Source organism: Planococcus citri, chromosome 3 (genome assembly GCF_950023065.1).
Source record: "Planococcus citri chromosome 3, ihPlaCitr1.1, whole genome shotgun sequence".
NCBI classification, from domain to species: domain Eukaryota; kingdom Metazoa; phylum Arthropoda; class Insecta; order Hemiptera; family Pseudococcidae; genus Planococcus; species Planococcus citri.
The window spans coordinates 78,132,347-78,152,582 of NC_088679.1; the positions used below are offsets into that span (position 1 = coordinate 78,132,347).

Consider the following 20,236-nt stretch of genomic DNA (forward strand, 5'->3'; position numbering starts at 1 on the left):
TATCCGGTACAAATTTATCCGACTTCCATTTCGCATTATCCGACTCTTTTGGGATGAAAAATTGTCTTCTCAAGCTTATGCACTTCATTTCTACGCAAAAAAATTCATTTTGGATTATCCGACTTTTTCGGTATCCGACCCACCTTACCCCCCCCCCCCCCAATTAGGTCGGATAATCGAGAGACTCCTGTAACTCTTCAAGAAAAAAAGTTGCCCCAGCGGATCGGTGGTGGGGGGAGCGCAATGGATCCTTATGCGGGCCTCTCGGCTACATGGTTATCTTATAAATCTACTTTTTAGAAAATCAAATTCGTTGTCATATTTTTTGTTCAATTTCCTAAAAATCAATATTTTTGCACGAATGATAACGAATAGATAATCACAAAACCTCACTTCTTATAATCAGTCCAGTCGAACCCCTCCCCTTCTCATAAAGTTCTCTCAAATATCCCTATATCAGTCGTCAGTCGAACCACGTCCCTCTTCCCATAAAAAACCTCTGTATAGTTATACAACCCTATGAAATGAGGCCAAATTATATTTTTCTCAGGCCCGTATATTTTCTCGGTAGCCCATGGTTATTTTCTTAATCTGCTTTAAAATCACATTCGATGTCATATTTTTCGTTCAACAATCAATAGGCCAAACTGGTATTTGTCGCCCCCCCCAATAATCAGTCCGCAAATTTTCAATCGACCTCCCCCCCCCCTCCTCTCAAAAAACCTCTATAGTTTCATGGAACCAATTTTTTTTTAGTTCTCTCAAAGTACGAATTTTTGAAATTTTCCTCCCTCGCTTTGTGTTCTTTTTTTAGGTCTCTCAAAATACAAATTTTTGAAATTGTCCACCCTTCGCTTTTTATAAGTCATATCCTTACCTATATGTAGTTTTATCGCTGGAAATGAGGCCACATTATATTTTTCTCAGACCCGTATAGGTAGGTACCTAGTTTCCTAAAGAATCAGAAATACTCGTCTGCGAAGTATAATTCGGATTATGCCAAATGCTTAGCAAATGAGAAATATTCGAGCATGAACTGAAAGCTCGAAATTGAGTGACGTCACAAAAACTTGAAAGCTCATTTGTAGCTTTTGGGAACAAAATAAGTTGAGATTTTTATAGCTAAGATTGATCTAGGCGTAATTTCACGCCTACCTATCAAAAATTCGAAAAAATCGGTCCATAAATAAAGAAGTGATGCGCGGTCTAAAAAACAGGGCTTTCATTTATAACAATTTTTTTTTAGTTCTCTCAAAGTACGAATTTTTGAAATTTTCCTCCCTCGCTTTGTGTTCTTTTTTTAGGTCTCTCAAAATACAAATTTTTGAAATTGTCCACCCTTCGCTTTTTATAAGTCATATCCTTACCTATATGTAGTTTTATCGCTGGAAATGAGGCCACATTATATTTTTCTCAGACCCGTATAGGTAGGTACCTAGTTTCCTAAAGAATCAGAAATACTCGTCTGCGAAGTATAATTCGGATTATGCCAAATGCTTAGCAAATGAGAAATATTCGAGCATGAACTGAAAGCTCGAAATTGAGTGACGTCACAAAAACTTGAAAGCTCATTTGTAGCTTTTGGGAACAAAATAAGTTGAGATTTTTATAGCTAAGATTGATCTAGGCGTAATTTCACGCCTACCTATCAAAAATTCTAAAAAATCGGTCCATAAATAAAGAAGTGATGCGCGGTCTAAAAAACAGGGCTTTCATTTATATAATAGTTCACAATTATTTACAGAATTATTTACAGGTAAAAAAATCCAGCTCGCCAAGCTGGCGGTCCCTGCCTTACCTACCTTAGAAGGAATCTCAAAGGCTATAGACAAAAAAAAAAATCTTGTCGGATTACCGAGTTTTTGCATCAGGGAATCTCGGTAATCTCGGACGTAATCTAAAAACTGTCGCATACCCTTCGCAGCGTTGAGGTTGCCAGTCGTTAGGGCTGAGATTTTCACTTCGATTGCGTAATTGGTAGGCAAGTCCTTAGTCCACATGTCGATGTCTCCGCCATCATCATTTTCTCCGTCGATTTTCTTAAATGTCATTCCGTTTTCGTGTTTTATGGTGGCAATTTCAAAGAGCATGGTCAATCTCCTTGTGACTTCGCCTGCCGTTATCTCTTGATTCAGAGGATGAGCGTATGCCGGGAACCCAATTTTTTGTAAAATAGACATAGCTGCGCGAACGTTTCCATACCTGAGGTTATTCTTGAATAATAATAGCTCACTTAAACAGTAGTGTGCATATGGTAATTGCGCTATGGGGTCATAGGATAATAATGATGTATTGATGGCTGTTTCAATTTCGAAGTTAGGTATTTTCACTATAACATCGGAGGAGTCCTGCCCGTTCATAGTGTAATAGCCATTATGAAACATCCACAATATTAAGGTAGGTGTTTGACTTTCAATTGACCCCCCGCTGATGATACTTTGTGAAATTGACATTCCCTTCAGTAGAACGTCTAACGACCACCCCTCTTTGTAAAACATTCCGGGAATGGGATCCATCGAACCTGTTTGAATCCAGTAGCATCCAAATTTTTTATTTCTTATGTTGGAGATGGTTGATACTGGGTTAAATACCCGTTGAGAGCGATTATTTGGGTCGAACTGATAACCGTCATACCATATTCTCATTTTATCCATGATATCTTTGAAAGGTACTGACTCGCTCTTTGCAAACTCTTCTATGTGGCCTCGCATGTGCTCTGTTATTTCCTCTTCTGTAAAACCAAAGGCTTCGGCAAATTCCGGATTGTAAGTTTCATCCACAATATTATTGGCACCGCTTTGAAGAACTGCCAAGGTTAATTTAGATACGCCTGTAAGGAATAAAAATGCGACCCTTTTACTTTCATTTTTTATAATGCCAAATATGTCATCCAAGAACTCTCTTATCTCTTTTGCCAAATCTATGTTATTTTTTGAAATTGCGTATTCGTATGGATAATCGTACTCGTCCACGAGAACAATTACAGGTATGCTGTTGAATTTGCAATACAAGGCTGAGATAAGTAATCTAGTGCTACCATAACCGGATTCAAAATCCTCAATCTTGTATGATTTAGCAATATCTGTTAAGATTTTATAATACTCTGACTTAAATTCGTAAATAGTCGTGAATTTTTCTATAAGTTTGAAATTCAATTTAATAACTGGGTATTCTATCCAGTCACCTCCATCATCAGGTTTGGGTAATGGTATGAATGTGTTCCTGTTTCCCCATTTTCCAATAAATAATCCCTCGAATAACTCACTTCTCCCTCTGAAAAATTGCTCCATCATCTGCAGAAACAATGATTTCCCGAAACGTCTAGACCGCGTTATTAGTCTCCTTCTTGCTGTTTGATTTACAACCAGCTTCCATAGGTATTTTGTTTTATCAATGTACAAACACGACCGATTGCGGATAATTTTCCACTCAAGATCCGGACCTGGCAAAGGACGTGTTACCTTATTATTGGACGGTGTTGGGTTATTGTTGTTTTGAGGTGGTGTGTGTGAATTTGCCAAAATTGAGCCAACATATTGTAAGAAAAGGATACCAGTCACAGCAATTGCAAAAGATGATTGCTTCTTAGTATTCATTTTCAACAACATTGAACTGAAATCAGAGAATAATATTATATTTAATAATTTCATTTGGTAAGCGAGTCTATTCAAAATATTTCAAAAATTACGTTTTATTTTTTATACACTTTTCAAAAACCTTCTCTTTCATGATATGCAAGAGAGGGGAAAGGGGTGGGAAGTACATCATTTTACACTTCAGTACCTACTTCCAATACATGAATAATCACTTGTATTTTTTTCGATTTTGGCAATAGACTAGCGGCACACTTACAAGTTGTATCTATGGAAAACTTTGTGATGAGTTAGTTACCTACTTGTTTGTAAATCTGGTTGAATAAAAAAAAACAAGCCAAAGAATTTTTCAACTTTTAGAACGAAAGTAATAGTGCTATGCACACTATAAAAGGAATGTTGGCGCATACACAAATAATTCCTAAGAACTGAAAATGGTAAACTTCACTTCAACCATTGAAATGCTGACGAACGGCTGCCCAAATCGTGATCGTCTAGGAAAAAAGGCACCTATAAGATCGCATTTATCAAAATAGCTTTTTTTGGGGAGGAGGGGGGGGGGTTCGGGACCGGAAAAGTCTCAAAAATTGATTGAAATCATTTTCGAAGTCCCTACGATGCTGAATCATACCTAAAATTAACATTTAGTACAAGAATTTTTATTCAAAATTATTGCAAAAAAGTCTTAAAAAAAAAATTTCATACTTGAGCTAAAATTAATTTTTGAAGTTTTTTTTCGGATTGGGGCCCGGAAAACCTTCAAAAATTGATTGAAACCATTTTCAAAGTCCCTAAGTTGCTAAATCATACCCGAAATGACAGTGGCGGACTGGGTCGGTTCGGGGCCCCTGGCGGATACACTGAATGGGGCCCCCAAAATGTTTTCCCTTCCCCCTTAACAGTGGCATATAGCCAGGATTTTTTCAAGGAGGGGGTAAAACCAGATTTTTAAGCATGCAAAATCGAAATATAGGGGTAATTTTCTGGAAACCTGTTCGTAATGTGTGGTGATTTTATGAAAACGAAGGCAAAATTACTGCTCGAGCGAAGCGAGAGCGAAAATTTTTAGAAAAAATGGATCCAAACAACAAAAAAAACGTCTATTTTTGCATGTTTTATTTCAAATTTTCGCTCGCAAGGGGGGCAATGGCCCCCTTCGCACCCCTTGGGTACGCCTCTGCCCCTTCAGAATCGTTCTCGTTCTGTTTTTTTTCAAGGTTTAAATACTTGAATGCAAGTTATGCGATTGATTTTTGCTTTTGTCTTTTTATTCAATATTGATATTATAGCAAAAAAGAGGAGATTTTTTGAGAGAGGGTGGACAAAATATTTTCCATAAGAAAAAAATACCAATTTTACCAAATAAAATGACGACTTTTTACAGTACTTTGTCAATTGATATAATATAATTCGCATTTGGGCCTATGAAAAATTCTTATTTCCCCTTTTGAAATTTTATGGAAGTTTCAAAAATTGATTTTTTTTTGGTTTAGAGAAGAGATTAACCCGAGCAAAGCGAGGGCAAAAGCTTTTAAAAATTCGTACTTTGAGAGGTTAAAATACAAGAATATTTTGAGATGACAAAAAGGGTAGGGGTTGAACCTATAACTGCTTTGCCATCATTAGCCTGATTTTCCTTGCAGTTTGTGGTTCGGTATTTAGCCATGGTGACGCTTTTTGACATCCACCGTCCGCCCCCCTCTGAAAAATAGATACTTTTTAATTTGGGAAAATTTGGCCAAAAAAACACAATTTTATAACCTTGTAAGCAAATTTGACAAAAAACAGGACTTTAGTTTGACAATTTTTAAACAAAAATTGGACTTTTTAAACGCGAAAATGATTTTTTTTTAATGTTTGGAGTGAGGATAGAGGCTACAAAAAATTATGAAGTTGCTACTTTCGAGAATTGGCGTGCCCCCCCCCAAAATAAATAACCAAAAAAGGCCTTGAAAAATATCGTGCTAACACCTTTTATATCTTTTAAAAATGCTGTGCTTACTGCATACCTCCTGAATTGTCGTTCTTAAACCACTTTTTATCGTTCAAATGACGTGCAAGCCACCTCCTTTATCGTTCAAGGAGTGAACTACCTGCAGAAAGCGAGCGGGAATCCGAGTGAAACGAAGAGCGTCTCAAATAAAAACATAAGTTAATGTCCAGAGACGAGCCCGCGGATTATCAAAGGGAGACCCCAGCAGGTGCATGGTTCCAGTGAAATGAGGATAGACCAACCAAAAACCATCCTTTATGAAAATGACCTCTAGGATGCCTTTTATCGCTATACGACTTGAAATTGCCATTTACCCCCCCCCCCCTCCATCCTCACACCATCTCCAGAGATGCAAGTGTAGGTCAATTCTTCAGTAGATTTTTATACTGACATCGTTTTTTTTTGTTTTTTTTTTTTGGTTGGCGGAGTTTTTGCTTTTTAGAAGTATTTTTGGTGGATATCATATTTTTTTTTTAAATTATTAAAATTAATATATCTGGCGACGCTACCGCGTCGCCACCCCGCCCTACCCACGGTTCCAAACTCGTCCAACGTGTTGGAAAGGTAGGCGGCGGCAACACCGCGGAGTTATATTCTCAAATAATTTCACCATGATATTAGCGATATTTCAAACGCAATTTTCTCAAAAACTATGCGTTTATTCAAAAAAACGCAAGAATACTTTTTTTCTTAATTTTCGAAGACCTTTCAGAATATATAAAAACAATTTTTGTATGATGAAAATTCGCGAAGCTTCAAGAACCCTGTTTTTTGTCATTTTGGTAAAATTCTTTCTTAAGTCTCACTTAAAGTTTGAAGAATTGGCCGAACCAATTTTGATGAAATTTGGAATACAGCTTTGATTTGTTATCCATTACTGACTAAGGGTAAAAAATTGTAAATTTTTTGAAAATTGACCCTGACCCCCCCCCTTTTTGGGCCCCAAATATTTTCAAAACCGGCCCAAACTATCAAAAGGCACTTCTCCAGCACAAACTTGATATTCATGCAAAAAATGAGCTTTGTAGCCCAATTACATTGAATCGTTAGATAGCGCTACTAGCACACAATTCCGTGTGTTGACTGATTTTCACCTAGCTCCCTTCTGCTTTAATATCGAGACAGAGAATGGCAAATGTGAGTTTTGACTCCAAGATTTACGATCAAATTTTTTTTCACTGTTTTAATTACGATGAAGGTAGAAGTTCGCAACAGTTTCATTTGTTAAGTGTTTTCAAACAAAATATACACACTACATTGAAGGTAGAAGTTTGCGATTATTTCATAGTCCAGGAAAATTAGCTCAAAAATAGGGTCATAGGGAAAAGTTTGATAACAAGCTGAATTTTGGTATACGAGGGTTTTTTGATACGCTGAACACGAATCTGGGGTGTCCAGGTAAATCCAGTTTACACTTCCCCCTTTTTTGTGGACCTTAAGCCCCCAAATTTGTTTTTTTGCGTTCAAGTCCGAAAATACGCAATTTTATGCAAAATGCTTCTCATCGATTTTGTTTTACTATTCTGCGTCGAATGAAGAGTCTGCGAAGTTTCCCACTCCCAAGGAGGGTGGACCTATGGTCACTCAAAGTAGGGGTGCACTGTGGACTGTGAGCACCCTCAAAATAAGCGTAATTCAAAAACATACAATGAACCCTAAAAAAATGGCAATGATATCCTCCCCTATGTTTTTTGGGTCGGAAAATACGAATTTGACAACAAAAAATTGTAGGGGGTGGTGGATGAGGGGGTGAGGGGATGAGAAATTCAAAATTTGGCCATAATGATGTGTGATATGTCGAAATGTATGTTTTTGAGGGTGTAGATCACGAATTTGACAATATTTTTTTCGTAGGGGTCAATGGTGGGGGCTGAGGGGTGAAAATTGTTAAAAATTCAAAATTCGACAATAATGATGTGTGATATATCGAAATGTATGTTTTCGAGGTTGTAGATCACTAATTTGACAATATTTTTTTCGTGGGGGTTAATGGTGGGGGATGAAGGGGTGAGAAATTCAAAATTTGGCCATAATGATGTGTTATTTGTCAAAATGTATGTTTTTGAGGGTGTAGATCACGAATTTGACAATGTTTTTTTCGTAGGGGTGAATGGTGGGGAGTAAAGGGTGTGAAAACGATGAAAAATTCAAAATTTGAATATAATGAAGTGTGATATGTCGAAATGTACCAAGTATGAATAATTCAACTGAATGTGAGTAATTTTCATCAATTTACTCGATTTTAGTTGTTATAAAGTAATTATAGAGGTATAATTTACGTTAAAACTCCGTTTTTTGCCTACTCTGCTGCAGAAATAGGAATAGAACAAATGTTAGCACGTAGATGCACGGGAAATTCCAGTGGCTAGTAATACTAAAGATAATGTATTTCAAGATGTCAATTGCCATTTTTGCCCCCGAATACCCCGGCGACCACAACAGTCAATTATAGCGAAAAATCATGGTGAATTTTGTTTAAATGTTACAAATTTTTTCTTCCAGGGACTTTGACGGCTCCCCAGTAGAAAATTCTCCATCCCCCACCCTTCACCCCTTCTACGCCCTCAAAAACATACATTCCAACATATCACACATCATATTCAAATTTTGAATTTTTCAACGTTTTCACCCCCTTCACTCCCCACCATTCACCCCTACGAAAAAAACATTGTCAAATTCGTGATCTACACCCTCAAAAACATACATTTTGACATATCACACATCATTATGGTCAAATTTTGAATTTTTCACCCCCTTCATCCCCCACCATCAACCCCTACGAAAAAAATATTGTCAAATTCGTGATCTACACCCTCAAAAACATACATTTCGACATATCACACATCATTATGGCCAAATTTTGAATTTCTCATCCCCTCACCCCCTCATCCACCACCCCCTACAATTTTTTGTTGTCAAATTCGTATTTTCCGACCCAAAAAACATAGGGGAGGATATCATTGCCATTTTTTTAGGGTTCATTGTATGTTTTTGAATTACGCTTATTTTGAGGGTGCTCACAGTCCACAGTGCACCCCTACTTTGAGTGACCATAGGTCCACCCTCCTTGGGAGTGGGAAACTTCGCAGACTCTTCATTCGACGCAGAATAGTAAAACAAAATCGATGAGAAGCATTTTGCATAAAATTGCGTATTTTCGGACTTGAACGCAAAAAAACAAATTTGGGGGCTTAAGGTCCACAAAAAAGGGGGAAGTGTAAACCGGATTTACCTGGACACCCCAGATTCGTGTTCAGCGTATCAAAAAACCCTCGTATACCAAAATTCAGCTTGTTATCAAACTTTTCCCTATGACCCTATTTTTGAGCTAATTTTCCTGGACTATGAAATAATTGCAAACTTCTACCTTCAATGTAGTGTGTATATTTTGTTTGAAAACACTTAACAAATGAAACTGTTGCGAACTTCTACCTTCATCGTAATTAAAACAGTGAAAAAAAATTTGATCGTAAATCTTGGAGTCAAAACTCACATTTGCCATTCTCTGTCTCGATATTAAAGCAGAAGGGAGCTAGGTGAAAATCAGTCAACACACGGAATCGTGTGCTAGTAGCGCTATCTAACGATTCATTTTGGTACCTATTACAAGTTTTTTCAACTGGCAACACTACTAGAACAGTTTTTCGCGTTTTTCTCAAAATCGTTTATGGTGGCAAAATAATGTGAGTTTTGATTCTCAGCTCCTCAAATATACACATCATTTTTTTCAAAATTGGTCATTTTTTAGCATCTTTAGACTCAGCTCAAGCTTGATGTAATTGGGCTACAAAGCTCATTTTTTGCATGAATATCAAGTTTGTGCTGGAGAAGTGCCTTTTGATAGTTTGGGCCTGTTTTGAAAATATTTGGGGCCCAAAAGGGGGGGTCAGGGTCAATTTTCAAAAAATTTACAATTTTTTACCCTTAGTCAGTAATGGATAACAAATCAAAGCTGTATTCCAAATTTCATCAAAATTGGTTCGGCCAATTCTTCAAACTTTAAGTGAGACTTAAGAAAGAATTTTACCAAAATGACAAAAAACAGGGTTCTTGAAGCTTCGCGAATTTTCATCATACAAAATATTAATTTTAATAATTTAAAAAACGAAGACACGAACATGAAAAGTGAACAATCTCAGAATATCGAGCGAAACGATAATGCACTTAATAATCAACTCTCGAAAACAATAATCGATTCAAAAATATAATCATCATAAAGGCAAAATATTAATCCATGATATTCACGAAAACCATTAATTATAATACATCAATCAAAATTTATCATTACGTTCGTAGGAAAATTATTTCCAGAGTTGCGATGACGATGTTGCCCGAATACACAAATCCTAACCAACTGGCTTTTATGTTTTTCGATGTCACGACAAAATAACGGTGATTTTGGTGGATTCGGCGAGCCGTATAACGGGACCCCGATTAATTTGTCGACTTGCAAATTCGGGGAAGCGAATCTGTGAGTCGCATGTTTGCTCGACCACTGGTTGGCGGAAATCGAGATCATATTTCAAACACACAATTTTTGATTGTTATTTGCACGTGAGTCGAACCTCGTTAGATTCGGCTCATGGCAAATGTGCAATTATTTTTGCAGAATGATATCGAAAATTCGTATTTTTGGATGATGAGATTTAGCATCAGAATGCGAGGTTAAATCTCACCGTCACAGGACCTTAGGCTGAAAATCAAGTTTCTGAGAAAAACGCATTCAAAGTTTTTAGTTGCAATTACAGCACTTCTACAGGATTTATCATCATAACTATTTTATTTCAACATTATTAAGTGGGAATGAGCGTTCTCCCTGCTTCTTCAAGTTGTTTATTTGTGTGAATTTATTGAAAACTTGTTTTGGAGATTAACCGCTTCAAACTTATCCGCAGTGAAATAATTCAGTTTTTTGAGAAGAACTCACAAACTAAGCATTCTAGAAAAAACCAACGACATTAGGACGATTGGAAATTTAATGTTCTACAACTTTGGTCATATGTAATTTTTTTGTAGGTTTCTTCCTCTCGCCTCCAGATCAATTTTAATGAAACCACACCATTCAAAAAATGTTTAGGGCTTTTTTGCAAAAGTTTTGAAATGTGTTTGTACAAAATGTTCATTTCCGCATTTCGGGTATGATTTAGCAACTTAGGGACTTCGAAAATGGTTTCAATCAATTTTTGAAGGTTTTCCGGGCCCCGATCCGAAAAAAAAAACTTCAAAAATTAATTTTAGCTCAAGTATGAAATTTTTTTTGAGACTTTTTTGCAATAGTTTTGAATAAAAATTCTTGTACTAAATGTTCATTTTAGGTATGATTCAGCATCGTAGGGACTTAGAAAATGGTTTCAATCAATTTTTGAGACTTTTCCGGTCCCGAACCCCCCCCCCTCCCCAAAAAAAGCTATTTTGATAAATGCGATCTTATAGGTGCCTTTTTTCCTAGACGATCACGATTTGGGCAGCCGCGAGCCGTTCGTCAGCATTTCAATGGTTGAAGTGAAGTTTACCATTTTCAGCTCTTAGGTGAGAAGCATTTTGCATTAAAATTGCGTATTTTCGGACTTGAACGCAAAAAAACAAATTTGGGGGCTTAAGGTCCACAAAAAAGGGGGAAGCGTAGACCGGATTTACCTGGACACCCCAAATTCGTGTTCAGTGTATCAAAAAACCCTCGTATACCAAAATTCAGCTTGTTATCAAACTTTTCCCTATGGAATTTTGCAAACAAAACTAAGATTTCATCAAAACTCACATTTGCCATTGGCAAATGTTGGCAAATGTGAGTTAGTATTTATTTACCTTGCCTGCACCTCAAAATTGTTGCAGACTTTTTCGTGAACTTTGGTTCTACTATTTCTTAAAAAATTTGGTCCAGAATGCTTTTGAAATTTGAAAATCAATCATCGAGAAATCAATGATAATGATTATTATGTAGATAGTGCACATTATCTAATCTATCTGATTATCTCAAATTCCTACAAGATAGAAAATCTCGCCTAATAATTTTAATTTTCGCTATGTGTCTACATACTTACTTAATTTACAGACGAAATGAAAATTCCAATTTATTTGCTCAAACGTCCTTATCTGTACGCCAGCTCGACATACCGGCTAAAATAATTTTTAAAACAACAACAACTCGCAGTCATTCAATAATTTGATATTGCGTGTAAGTATGGCGATTAACACAAATGTACCTAGAAGAAAAAAAGGACGAAAGAAATAACCAAGAGTAGTAAGTATAGGTGAACTCGATCCGTGAAGAACACACAAAATGGATTCGACAATAAATAGCTAACTTGACACTTTTACGAAGAGGGAGTCAGCAAAACCTAAATATAAGCTTTTCGAAAAATAATGTTTACATTGATTTCATTTTGAGATTGGGTTTTTCAACGAAAATACTTTGGGATTTTTTTTTTTTTTGGTAATAGATTTGAACCCAAAATTGGATTATGATTGTTCGGATATCTGAAAAAGTGTACTTAATGCAACGTATCAATATATGTGAGGGCACATACGGAAAGGGACCTACAGACCAAAAAAAAAAAAAAAAAAAAAGTTCTCTGAAATTGTTGTAGGAACCCTTTACAGAGTTCCTACAACAATTTCAGAGAACTTTTTTTTTTTTTTTTTTGGTCGGTAGGTCCCTTTCCGTATGCGCCCTCACATATTGGGTAAAAATTTCGCGAATAATTAAAATATTTCGACGAAAATGAGTTTTCAGTATTTTTAAAGAATTTTGAGGCCGAAATTGGGCGATGATTTTCGTGTTACTTGCAGTGGGCTTTACCTAAAATAATATACTTAATTTCAGTACAAAATCGAAAATTTCTATCAAAACTTTTTACGAATGCGCATTTTGGAAAAATCGCAGCCTTCAATTTTGTTGATTTTTCGAAACTATCGAAGAAGGAGTTAAAGATGTTTATAATGCGCTTGAAGTATCTACCTGGAATAGTGATGGCGAGAGGGGGGATGCAAGTGGTGCACATGCAGCGGGCTTGGTTTATTTCCAAGGACTAGAGAAAATGAATAGAAAAAGAAATCAAGAGAAAAAATACCTATAAGATTACAAGTATTGATTTTAAAAATGGAAAAAGCAGCACTTTTGAGGCAAATTCTGATAAACGTTAGTACTTTTTGACAATTTTTTCAAAAACTGTACCTTCAATCTATTTTGTCTAACACGAGATTTTACTAACCATTTTGACATAAAATAGAATTTTTTGGATAATTCATCAGAAAAAGACCTTTGCCCACAATATTTCGTCAAAAAAGTGGAACTTGCAGACCATTTTGACAAAAAGCAGTAGTTTTGAAAATGTTGGCTAAAAGCAGAAGTTTTTTTTACGATACCTAGGCATGTAATTTACCTATTTATTTTGAAATAACTAAGAAAAAATTAAATTTTGACAATGATTTGGCAAAAAACAGGATTTTTTAAGGATAATTTTTGGAAAATCAAGAATTCTTGCCAATTTAGGCAACAAGATTTTTTGAACATTTTGGGAAAAAGCAGGAGTTTTTTTTGGCAATTTTTACAAAGTTAGGAGTTTTTTTTTATAATTTTGACAAAAAAGGAACTTATAAGTACGATTCTGACGCAAACGAGATTTTTTTGACAATTTAGGAAAGAGCAGAACTTTGCACGACAATTCTGGCAAAAACATAACACGGACTTCTTAGGATCAACCATGATGAGAAAAAACGGTGATGAAAATTTTGGACCCCTAGAGCAAGTATTTTGGGGGGGAGGGGCTAAAATGTGTTTTTTTAAATTAATTTTCTCGTTTCCTCCCAAATGCAGATAAAAAGTTCGCGTTTTTTTAGATGGGTTCTAGAAAGTCCAAAGAACAAAACCAATTTAGGAAAAAAATTTTGGGCAATTTTTGGGGGGGTTATGCCATTTTGAAAATTTTGAGCCGCCATTTTGTAATGAAGGGTCAAAACGTCAATGGAATTTTTTTAGTCCAAACACGCGTTATTTATCCGTAAACATACCATAAAAATTTTAAAAATTTTGGAGTGGTGGAAGTTTGTCAACAAAAAATAAAAACTGACCACCCCTTGCTCTAATTCACTATGCGTAGCACCTACTAAACAATACACATAAGTACAAGTTATGGGAAAACAGCTATTAAATGTTGATTTTAATAAAATCATTTCATTCTGGAGCCAACAGAAAATGTTTGTGTGGAGCCCTAACCTCCTACCCACCCACCCACCCCTTCCCCCTCTCCCCAAATTGTTATTTTGATGAAAAATCAAGTCGCCGATATGGGTGTCGTTTTCATATGAATCGAACCTTCTGAAAACGAATTTGCAGTCGAATTCACATTTTGAACCATTTCTTCCCCACCCCTCCCTTCCGCTGAAAATAAGTTTGTAATTGTTTTGTAGGTACATACACAAGTTTTTACATTTTCCTTTTTTTGGTCCCCAATCCCAAAATCCAAAGCTGGTGGGGTAGTTTATTAGCGCATCAAAAAATGTTTGTGTGGGACCCTAACCTACCACTACACCCCCTTATCCCTCACCTCAAATTGTTATTTCGATCAAAAATCAAATTGACGGTGTGGATGTTGTTTTCATATGAATAAAACCTTCTGAAAACGAATTTGCAGTCGAATTCACATTTGAACCAATTTTCCCACACCCCTCGCTTCCCCTGAATATAAATTCGTCATTATTAATAAAAATTAGGTAGGTAAGCATGCACTATGATTCTCACCTACGCACATAATACTTTTCAATGACGAATTAATATTGAGGGGAAGGGAGGGGTGGACAAAAAATGGTTCAAATGTGAATTCGACTGCAACTTCGTTTTCGTAGGAAAAAACGACTAGCATATCGGCGACTTGATTTTTCATCAAAATAACAATTTGAGGGGGAGGGGGTGAGAGGTTTGGGCCCTACATAAATATTTTCTGTTGGCTCCAGAATGAAATGATTTCATAACAGTCAATGGTTGATTACTGGTTTATCCATAACTTGTACTTATGTATAGTAGGTGAGACTCATAGTGCATGCTTGGTAGCTTATTACTTACCTACTTGTATTAATATAGATGAATTTATATTCGGGGGAAGGGAGGGGTGGGGAAGAAATGGTTCAAAATGTGAATTCGACTGCAAATTCGTTTTCAGAAGGTTCGATTCATATGAAAACGACACCCATATCGGCGACTTGATTTTTCATCAAAATAACAATTTGGGGAGAGGGGGAAGGGGTGGGTGGGTGGGTAGGAGGTTAGGGCTCCACACAAACATTTTCTGTTGGCTCCAGAATGAAATGATTTTATTAAAATCAACATTTAATAGCTGTTTTCCCATAACTTGTACTTATGTGTATTGTTTAGTAGGTGCTACGCATAGTGAATTAGAGCAAGGGGTGGTCAGTTTTTATTTTTTGTTGACAAACTTCCACCACTCCAAAATTTTTAAAATTTTTATGGTATGTTTACGGATAAATAACGCGTGTTTGGACTAAAAAAATTCCATTGACGTTTTGACCCTTCATTACAAAATGGCGGCTCAAAATTTTCAAAATGGCATAACCCCCCCAAAAATTGCCCAAAATTTTTTTCCTAAATTGGTTTTGTTCTTTGGACTTTCTAGAACCCATCTAAAAAAACGCGAACTTTTTATCTGCATTTGGGAGGAAACGAGAAAATTAATTTAAAAAAACACATTTTAGCCCCTCCCCCCCCCCCCAAAATACTTGCTCTAGGGGTCCAAAATTTTCATCACAGTTTTTTCTCATCATGGTTGATCTTTTGGGGCGGGAGCGGTCAATATCTGTTTCGGGGGCCAAATCACCATACTAAACCGGCTATGCCCTTTTGGCTACCAACAAAGTTTTTGGTCATTTCTGCAAAAAATATTAGGACTTTCTTGATATCGTCAAAAAAAGGTATTTTCTCAACAATTTTGGCAAAAAACGGGACTTTTTTGGAAATTTTGACAAAAGTTGGGAGTTTTTAATAATTTTTTTTACAATTTTGGCGAAAATGAGACTTTTTTTACATTCTGGCGATAAGAATTTTTGAACATTTTGGCATAAAACATGTGCTTTTTTTTGGCAATTTTTACAAGTCAAGATTTTATGGTAATTATGGCAAAGAAATAAGAATCTTTGAAATTTTGGACAACAACAGGTTTTTTTGCTCATTTTTACAAAAAATATTACGTCATTCAGAAGAAAATGTATTTTCGACAATTATGACCAAAAACAGTGCTTTTTGATAATTTCGACAGAAGTCTGAACTTTTTTATAATTTTTAAAAAAATGTGACTTTTTTGATGAAGTCGATTTTGGCATTTATTTTACCCCTAACCTTAAAATGAACCCTCAAAGGTGGGAGGGGGCAGTGCAAAACATGAAATTTCGATTAATTCGAGGTGGGCAATCGAAATAATGTATTTTTTTAGATCGCTATAGGATATGGGGGTTTTTTAGGTCGCTGAAGTCGATTTTGGCATTTATTTTACCCCAACCTCAAAACGAGCCCTCAAAGGAGGGAGAGGGTGGTCCAAAACATGAAATTTTGAAAAATTCGTGAGGGTATCGAAATATGTTTTTTTTGGGTCACTAAAGTCAATTTTAGTATTCATATTCCTGTAGTAATTTTTTACTTGAAAATGTTTTTAAAAAAATAAGAAAAACAGCATTTATGCAACTTTACATAGCAATTTCTTCAAATGGGGCAGGTTGGGGCAGCCAATTTTTCAGGGATGTTTTTCTTTACATGCCATAGTACCCCAGGGATGTGATATTTCACCTTGAGTCAGCTTGGGTTTTTTTAAAAAAAACTTTTACCTTGAAAATAGCAAAAAAAAATGAGTTTTTTTGTGACGAGCATGCTAGAAACCAAAATATTTTTGAAAAAATGGAATCAACGATTTTTATACTCAAAAATGTCCATATTTTGATATAAACCCATAAAGTTTTGAAAAAAATTAAAATTGACATGCTTTACAGCATTTTGAAGTTAGCAGTTTTTTTGACTATTTTGAGGTACTTCAATTCATTCATTTCTGTAGGCAAGCAAAATAATGGAAAAGTGTTTGAAATCACAGAAAGGGACGTGGAATATAATGTAGAAAACCGCTACATATTCGTAATCAACTTTTGAGACTTGTTCAGTCTGAGGATTTTTTGAATTTTGGCCGCTACTTCTTCATTTCGGACCACTGTGCGACATGACCAACGTGACAATTATCACTTTATCAGATAGTGCACAGTGAGGTGCCATACCTCATCTCATGACTTTGCTGCAAAGATGTGATGTGTGCGCGCGCTTAGACGTTTATCAGAATTTGTCTCAAAAGTGCTGCTTTTTCCATTTTTAAAATCAATACTTGTAATCTTATAGGTATTTTTTCTCTTGATTTCTTTTTCTATTCATTTTCTCTAGTTCTTTCAGAATAGAAAAAATCTGATCCGAAAAAAATGTTCAATTATACTTGTAAATAAAATGATAGGTACCTATGTTTATCACATCAATCTATGGATAAGATACACAACGTGTACTTTTTTTTTTTATAGAATAATTATTACGTAGTATGGGTAAAGGAACTTCAAAAATGCTAAAAAAAAATTGATTTTTCAAACAATTTGTCCCTCAATGATGGGTCAAGTTTTTGAATTTTGGTAAGATTTGTTGAACATGTGTGTGTGTGGTACCTATTGGATTTGAAAAACATTTTGTTAAAATTTTTGAAAATTGAAATTGAAATCGAAATTTGTATTTTCTGCAAAAAATACTGATTTTGAGTTAGATTTCTGAACAATTTTTGGGTAATTTGCCTATTCTTGGTAACTTTTTGTAAGTTGGACTAGCAATATTTTCATTTTGAAGGATTTTTTTGACCAAGCATTGTGGAAATGTGTTTAAAATGAGAAGACTGTGAAAATTATAACTGAATAGCTCTGACCTCAATTTGAATATTTTTGGTATTTTTTTTTCCCAGAGAGCTCATGATTACAATCTAAGCTAACTTCAGTAGATGAGCGTTTTGACAACCTTTCGAACACGTATTCTAGGGTAAAATTCGACGCTCAACGTGTTTTGTTCTACACATTTTTTGCATATTTTGCATAATTTTTCAAAAAAACGCGAAAAACTCGTATTTTTCAGGGTTTTTTGCAAATATGAGCCTTTTGCAGACAAAATTTCAATTTCATGGATTAGTAGGAAGAAAGTACTAGTAAAAAGACACATTTTGGCGCAAACAGTTTTTGTGTAGTACCCTTCAGTTCGGAGCTGTGGCGCTTCAAAGTTTTCTTTTGTCAATTTTACCACCACCACTACGATAAAATTTTTTGAAAAAAATCGTGTTGAAAGGCCCAGGCTTTCCCCACACATTCCGCGTGGTACCAGAATTTTATCCCCACCACTCATGGATACCGAATTTTTCGCGCAAAAAACGCGTTTTTTGGCTATACTGACCAAGGGGGGGTGGGGTGGGGTGGGGGGCGGAAAATCCGCTCGAAAATTTTTATTGGAGGTACCCAACAATAATCCATCATGATTTTCCAAATCTGAGAACAGGGCCATTTCACCTATCTAAACCGGGAATACCCTTTTAGAATTATCAATTTTCCAAAGCTTTTGCCCTCGCATCGTTCGTGTCATTCTGGATATTATTAATCAAAATCTCAAAAATTTTAAAACAGGAATATTGAATTGACAAATTTCAGAGATACCTAATACCCAAGCTATTTGTTTAAAAATTTGAGAAAAAGTGACCTAAATTTTGAGAAATGATTCACCACATACTTTTTTCACAACCTTTTTTTTTTTTTTTTTTTTTTTTTTTTTTTTTTTAAATCAAATTTTCAGAACTTTTTACACTCCATCCCCCTCCCCCTACGCGACACAAAAAATTGATAAAATCAAAGTTTTCACAGGAAAATTTTCAAAAAAATTGAAATTGGAAGAAAATTCTAGCATAAAGTATACTTTTTAATTTCATTCAAAATTATTAAAAAAACAACAACAACAACAACAACAAATGAACGCATTACATACGTTTTAAGAAAATAACATAACGAATGAACACCGAAAAAATATAATATTCTGAATTCACTACGTTTCACGACCTGCTAGATATTTAATGATTAGGTAACAAATATGTTTTTCAAATGTATCAATTTCAAGGAAAAATAGCACCAAATATTTACATTCAAGACAAAAGCTTTTTTTCGTGGAAAAATTCCTCCATTCACAAAAAAATAAAAATAAAATTAGGTAAAAGTTTATCCCGCCCCCATGCGATTTTGGAAAAAGTGTTGAATTTTCTGGAAATTTATCAAAAAATGCGAGTTTTTGCCAATTTACAAAACACTGTGGGTTTTTTGGCATTTGTCAAAATTAGGCTTTTTTATCCTTCTTTCTGAATTCCGGATGGGAATTTTTCAGACAATTCCTATAAAAAATGGAACTTTTTTTGGCCATTTTTTGGGAAAAGTGTTGAGCCTTTTTGTCCAAATACCACAGAAAAACGGCACTTTCTCTGGCAATTTCTGCAAAAAAGTATGTTCAAAATTGAATGCCTATTGCGAGTTGCGACTTGAGTAGACTTAAACCAATGTCTCAGATATGCACCACGAATGGTGGCCGCACAGAGAACACTGAGAGTGCGGCCTCTACACAAAGGCGGTCGTCAACGCCAGTGCCTAAGCAGGCCTCCCTAATTATTCAAGTAAACTTGTAAGAAAGGAGAAGAGTCGAAGCTCTACTCAATATCCTTTGTTACAAGCTACGAGAATACCTACTCCCTATGGCTCTTATACTGACTACGCTAAGAGGGTTTACCATCTCTTAGATAGCCAGCGGGTAAAGACATAGGGGATCACGTCGAAAAAAATAAGTATTCGAATAGTGATGCTTACCCAGGAAACGTATCGCAAAAACAAATCGAACATACTCGTACACCAGCAGTATTAAAATTAAATCAATTCCGCATGACCTGACTACTATAAGTACCTATTGCCCCTATCGAAATCAGTTTCACGATCAAATAATTTTTCTATCAATTTTCAAATATCTGCTGATGATTTCTTTCGCAGTATGATGAAATAGTAATAATTCCTCTTAATCTCTATCACAACCTCAGATAAATTGACATGGTAAATAATTGAAAAAATGATACCACCATCTTACAGGACATTTAATTTCCAACAAAAAAGGCGATTATCACTTTTTGCTGATCTTCAATCGCATGGGAGCTATTTGAAGAATTTTTGACTTCGATTTTTAAAAGAATTTGACCTGGATTTTTAAAAGAAAATTGATAAAATATTTTTTTTTCGATTTTTTCGGGTGCATCTGAAATTTTTTACGCGGATGTTTTTCGATGGTACCTACCTTCCATGCTAGTATCAACCTGAACGCCCTCGGGGGCCATTTCATCCCTCCCATGCGCCGATAGCTTTTTTGTATTTTTTAGAGAACCAATCTCATTTGAGTTGAGCACTCGTTCACACCCCTGAATTTTCCCAAACACACCCAAACATCTCTGAGCACTCATTCACACCGCTGAATTTTCCCAAACACACCCGAACATCTCTGAGCACTCATTCACACACCTGAATTTTCCCAAATACACCCGAACATCTCTGAGAACTCGTTGAG

General features: G+C 35.6%; 1 protein-coding gene across 2 annotated transcripts; it reads right to left on the minus strand.

The window, feature by feature from the left end:
* Positions 1 to 1,695: 1,695 nt before the first annotated feature.
* On the minus strand, positions 1,696 to 19,626 carry LOC135839476 (uncharacterized protein in vnfD 5'region-like). Of its 2 annotated transcripts, XM_065355511.1 has the most exons (3): positions 19,495 to 19,626; positions 11,628 to 11,789; positions 1,696 to 3,612 (listed from the first exon to the last, which is right to left on the minus strand). In XM_065355511.1, exon 3 carries the CDS (start codon positions 3,606 to 3,608, stop codon positions 1,713 to 1,715), a length of 1,896 nt encoding a protein of 631 aa, XP_065211583.1. In that variant the 5' UTR covers positions 3,609 to 3,612; positions 11,628 to 11,789; positions 19,495 to 19,626; the 3' UTR covers positions 1,696 to 1,712. The 2 variants fall into 2 exon arrangements, with proteins under 2 accessions (XP_065211583.1, XP_065211582.1); XM_065355510.1 differs by lacking the exon at positions 11,628 to 11,789.
* Between the last annotated feature and the right edge of the window lie 610 nt (positions 19,627 to 20,236).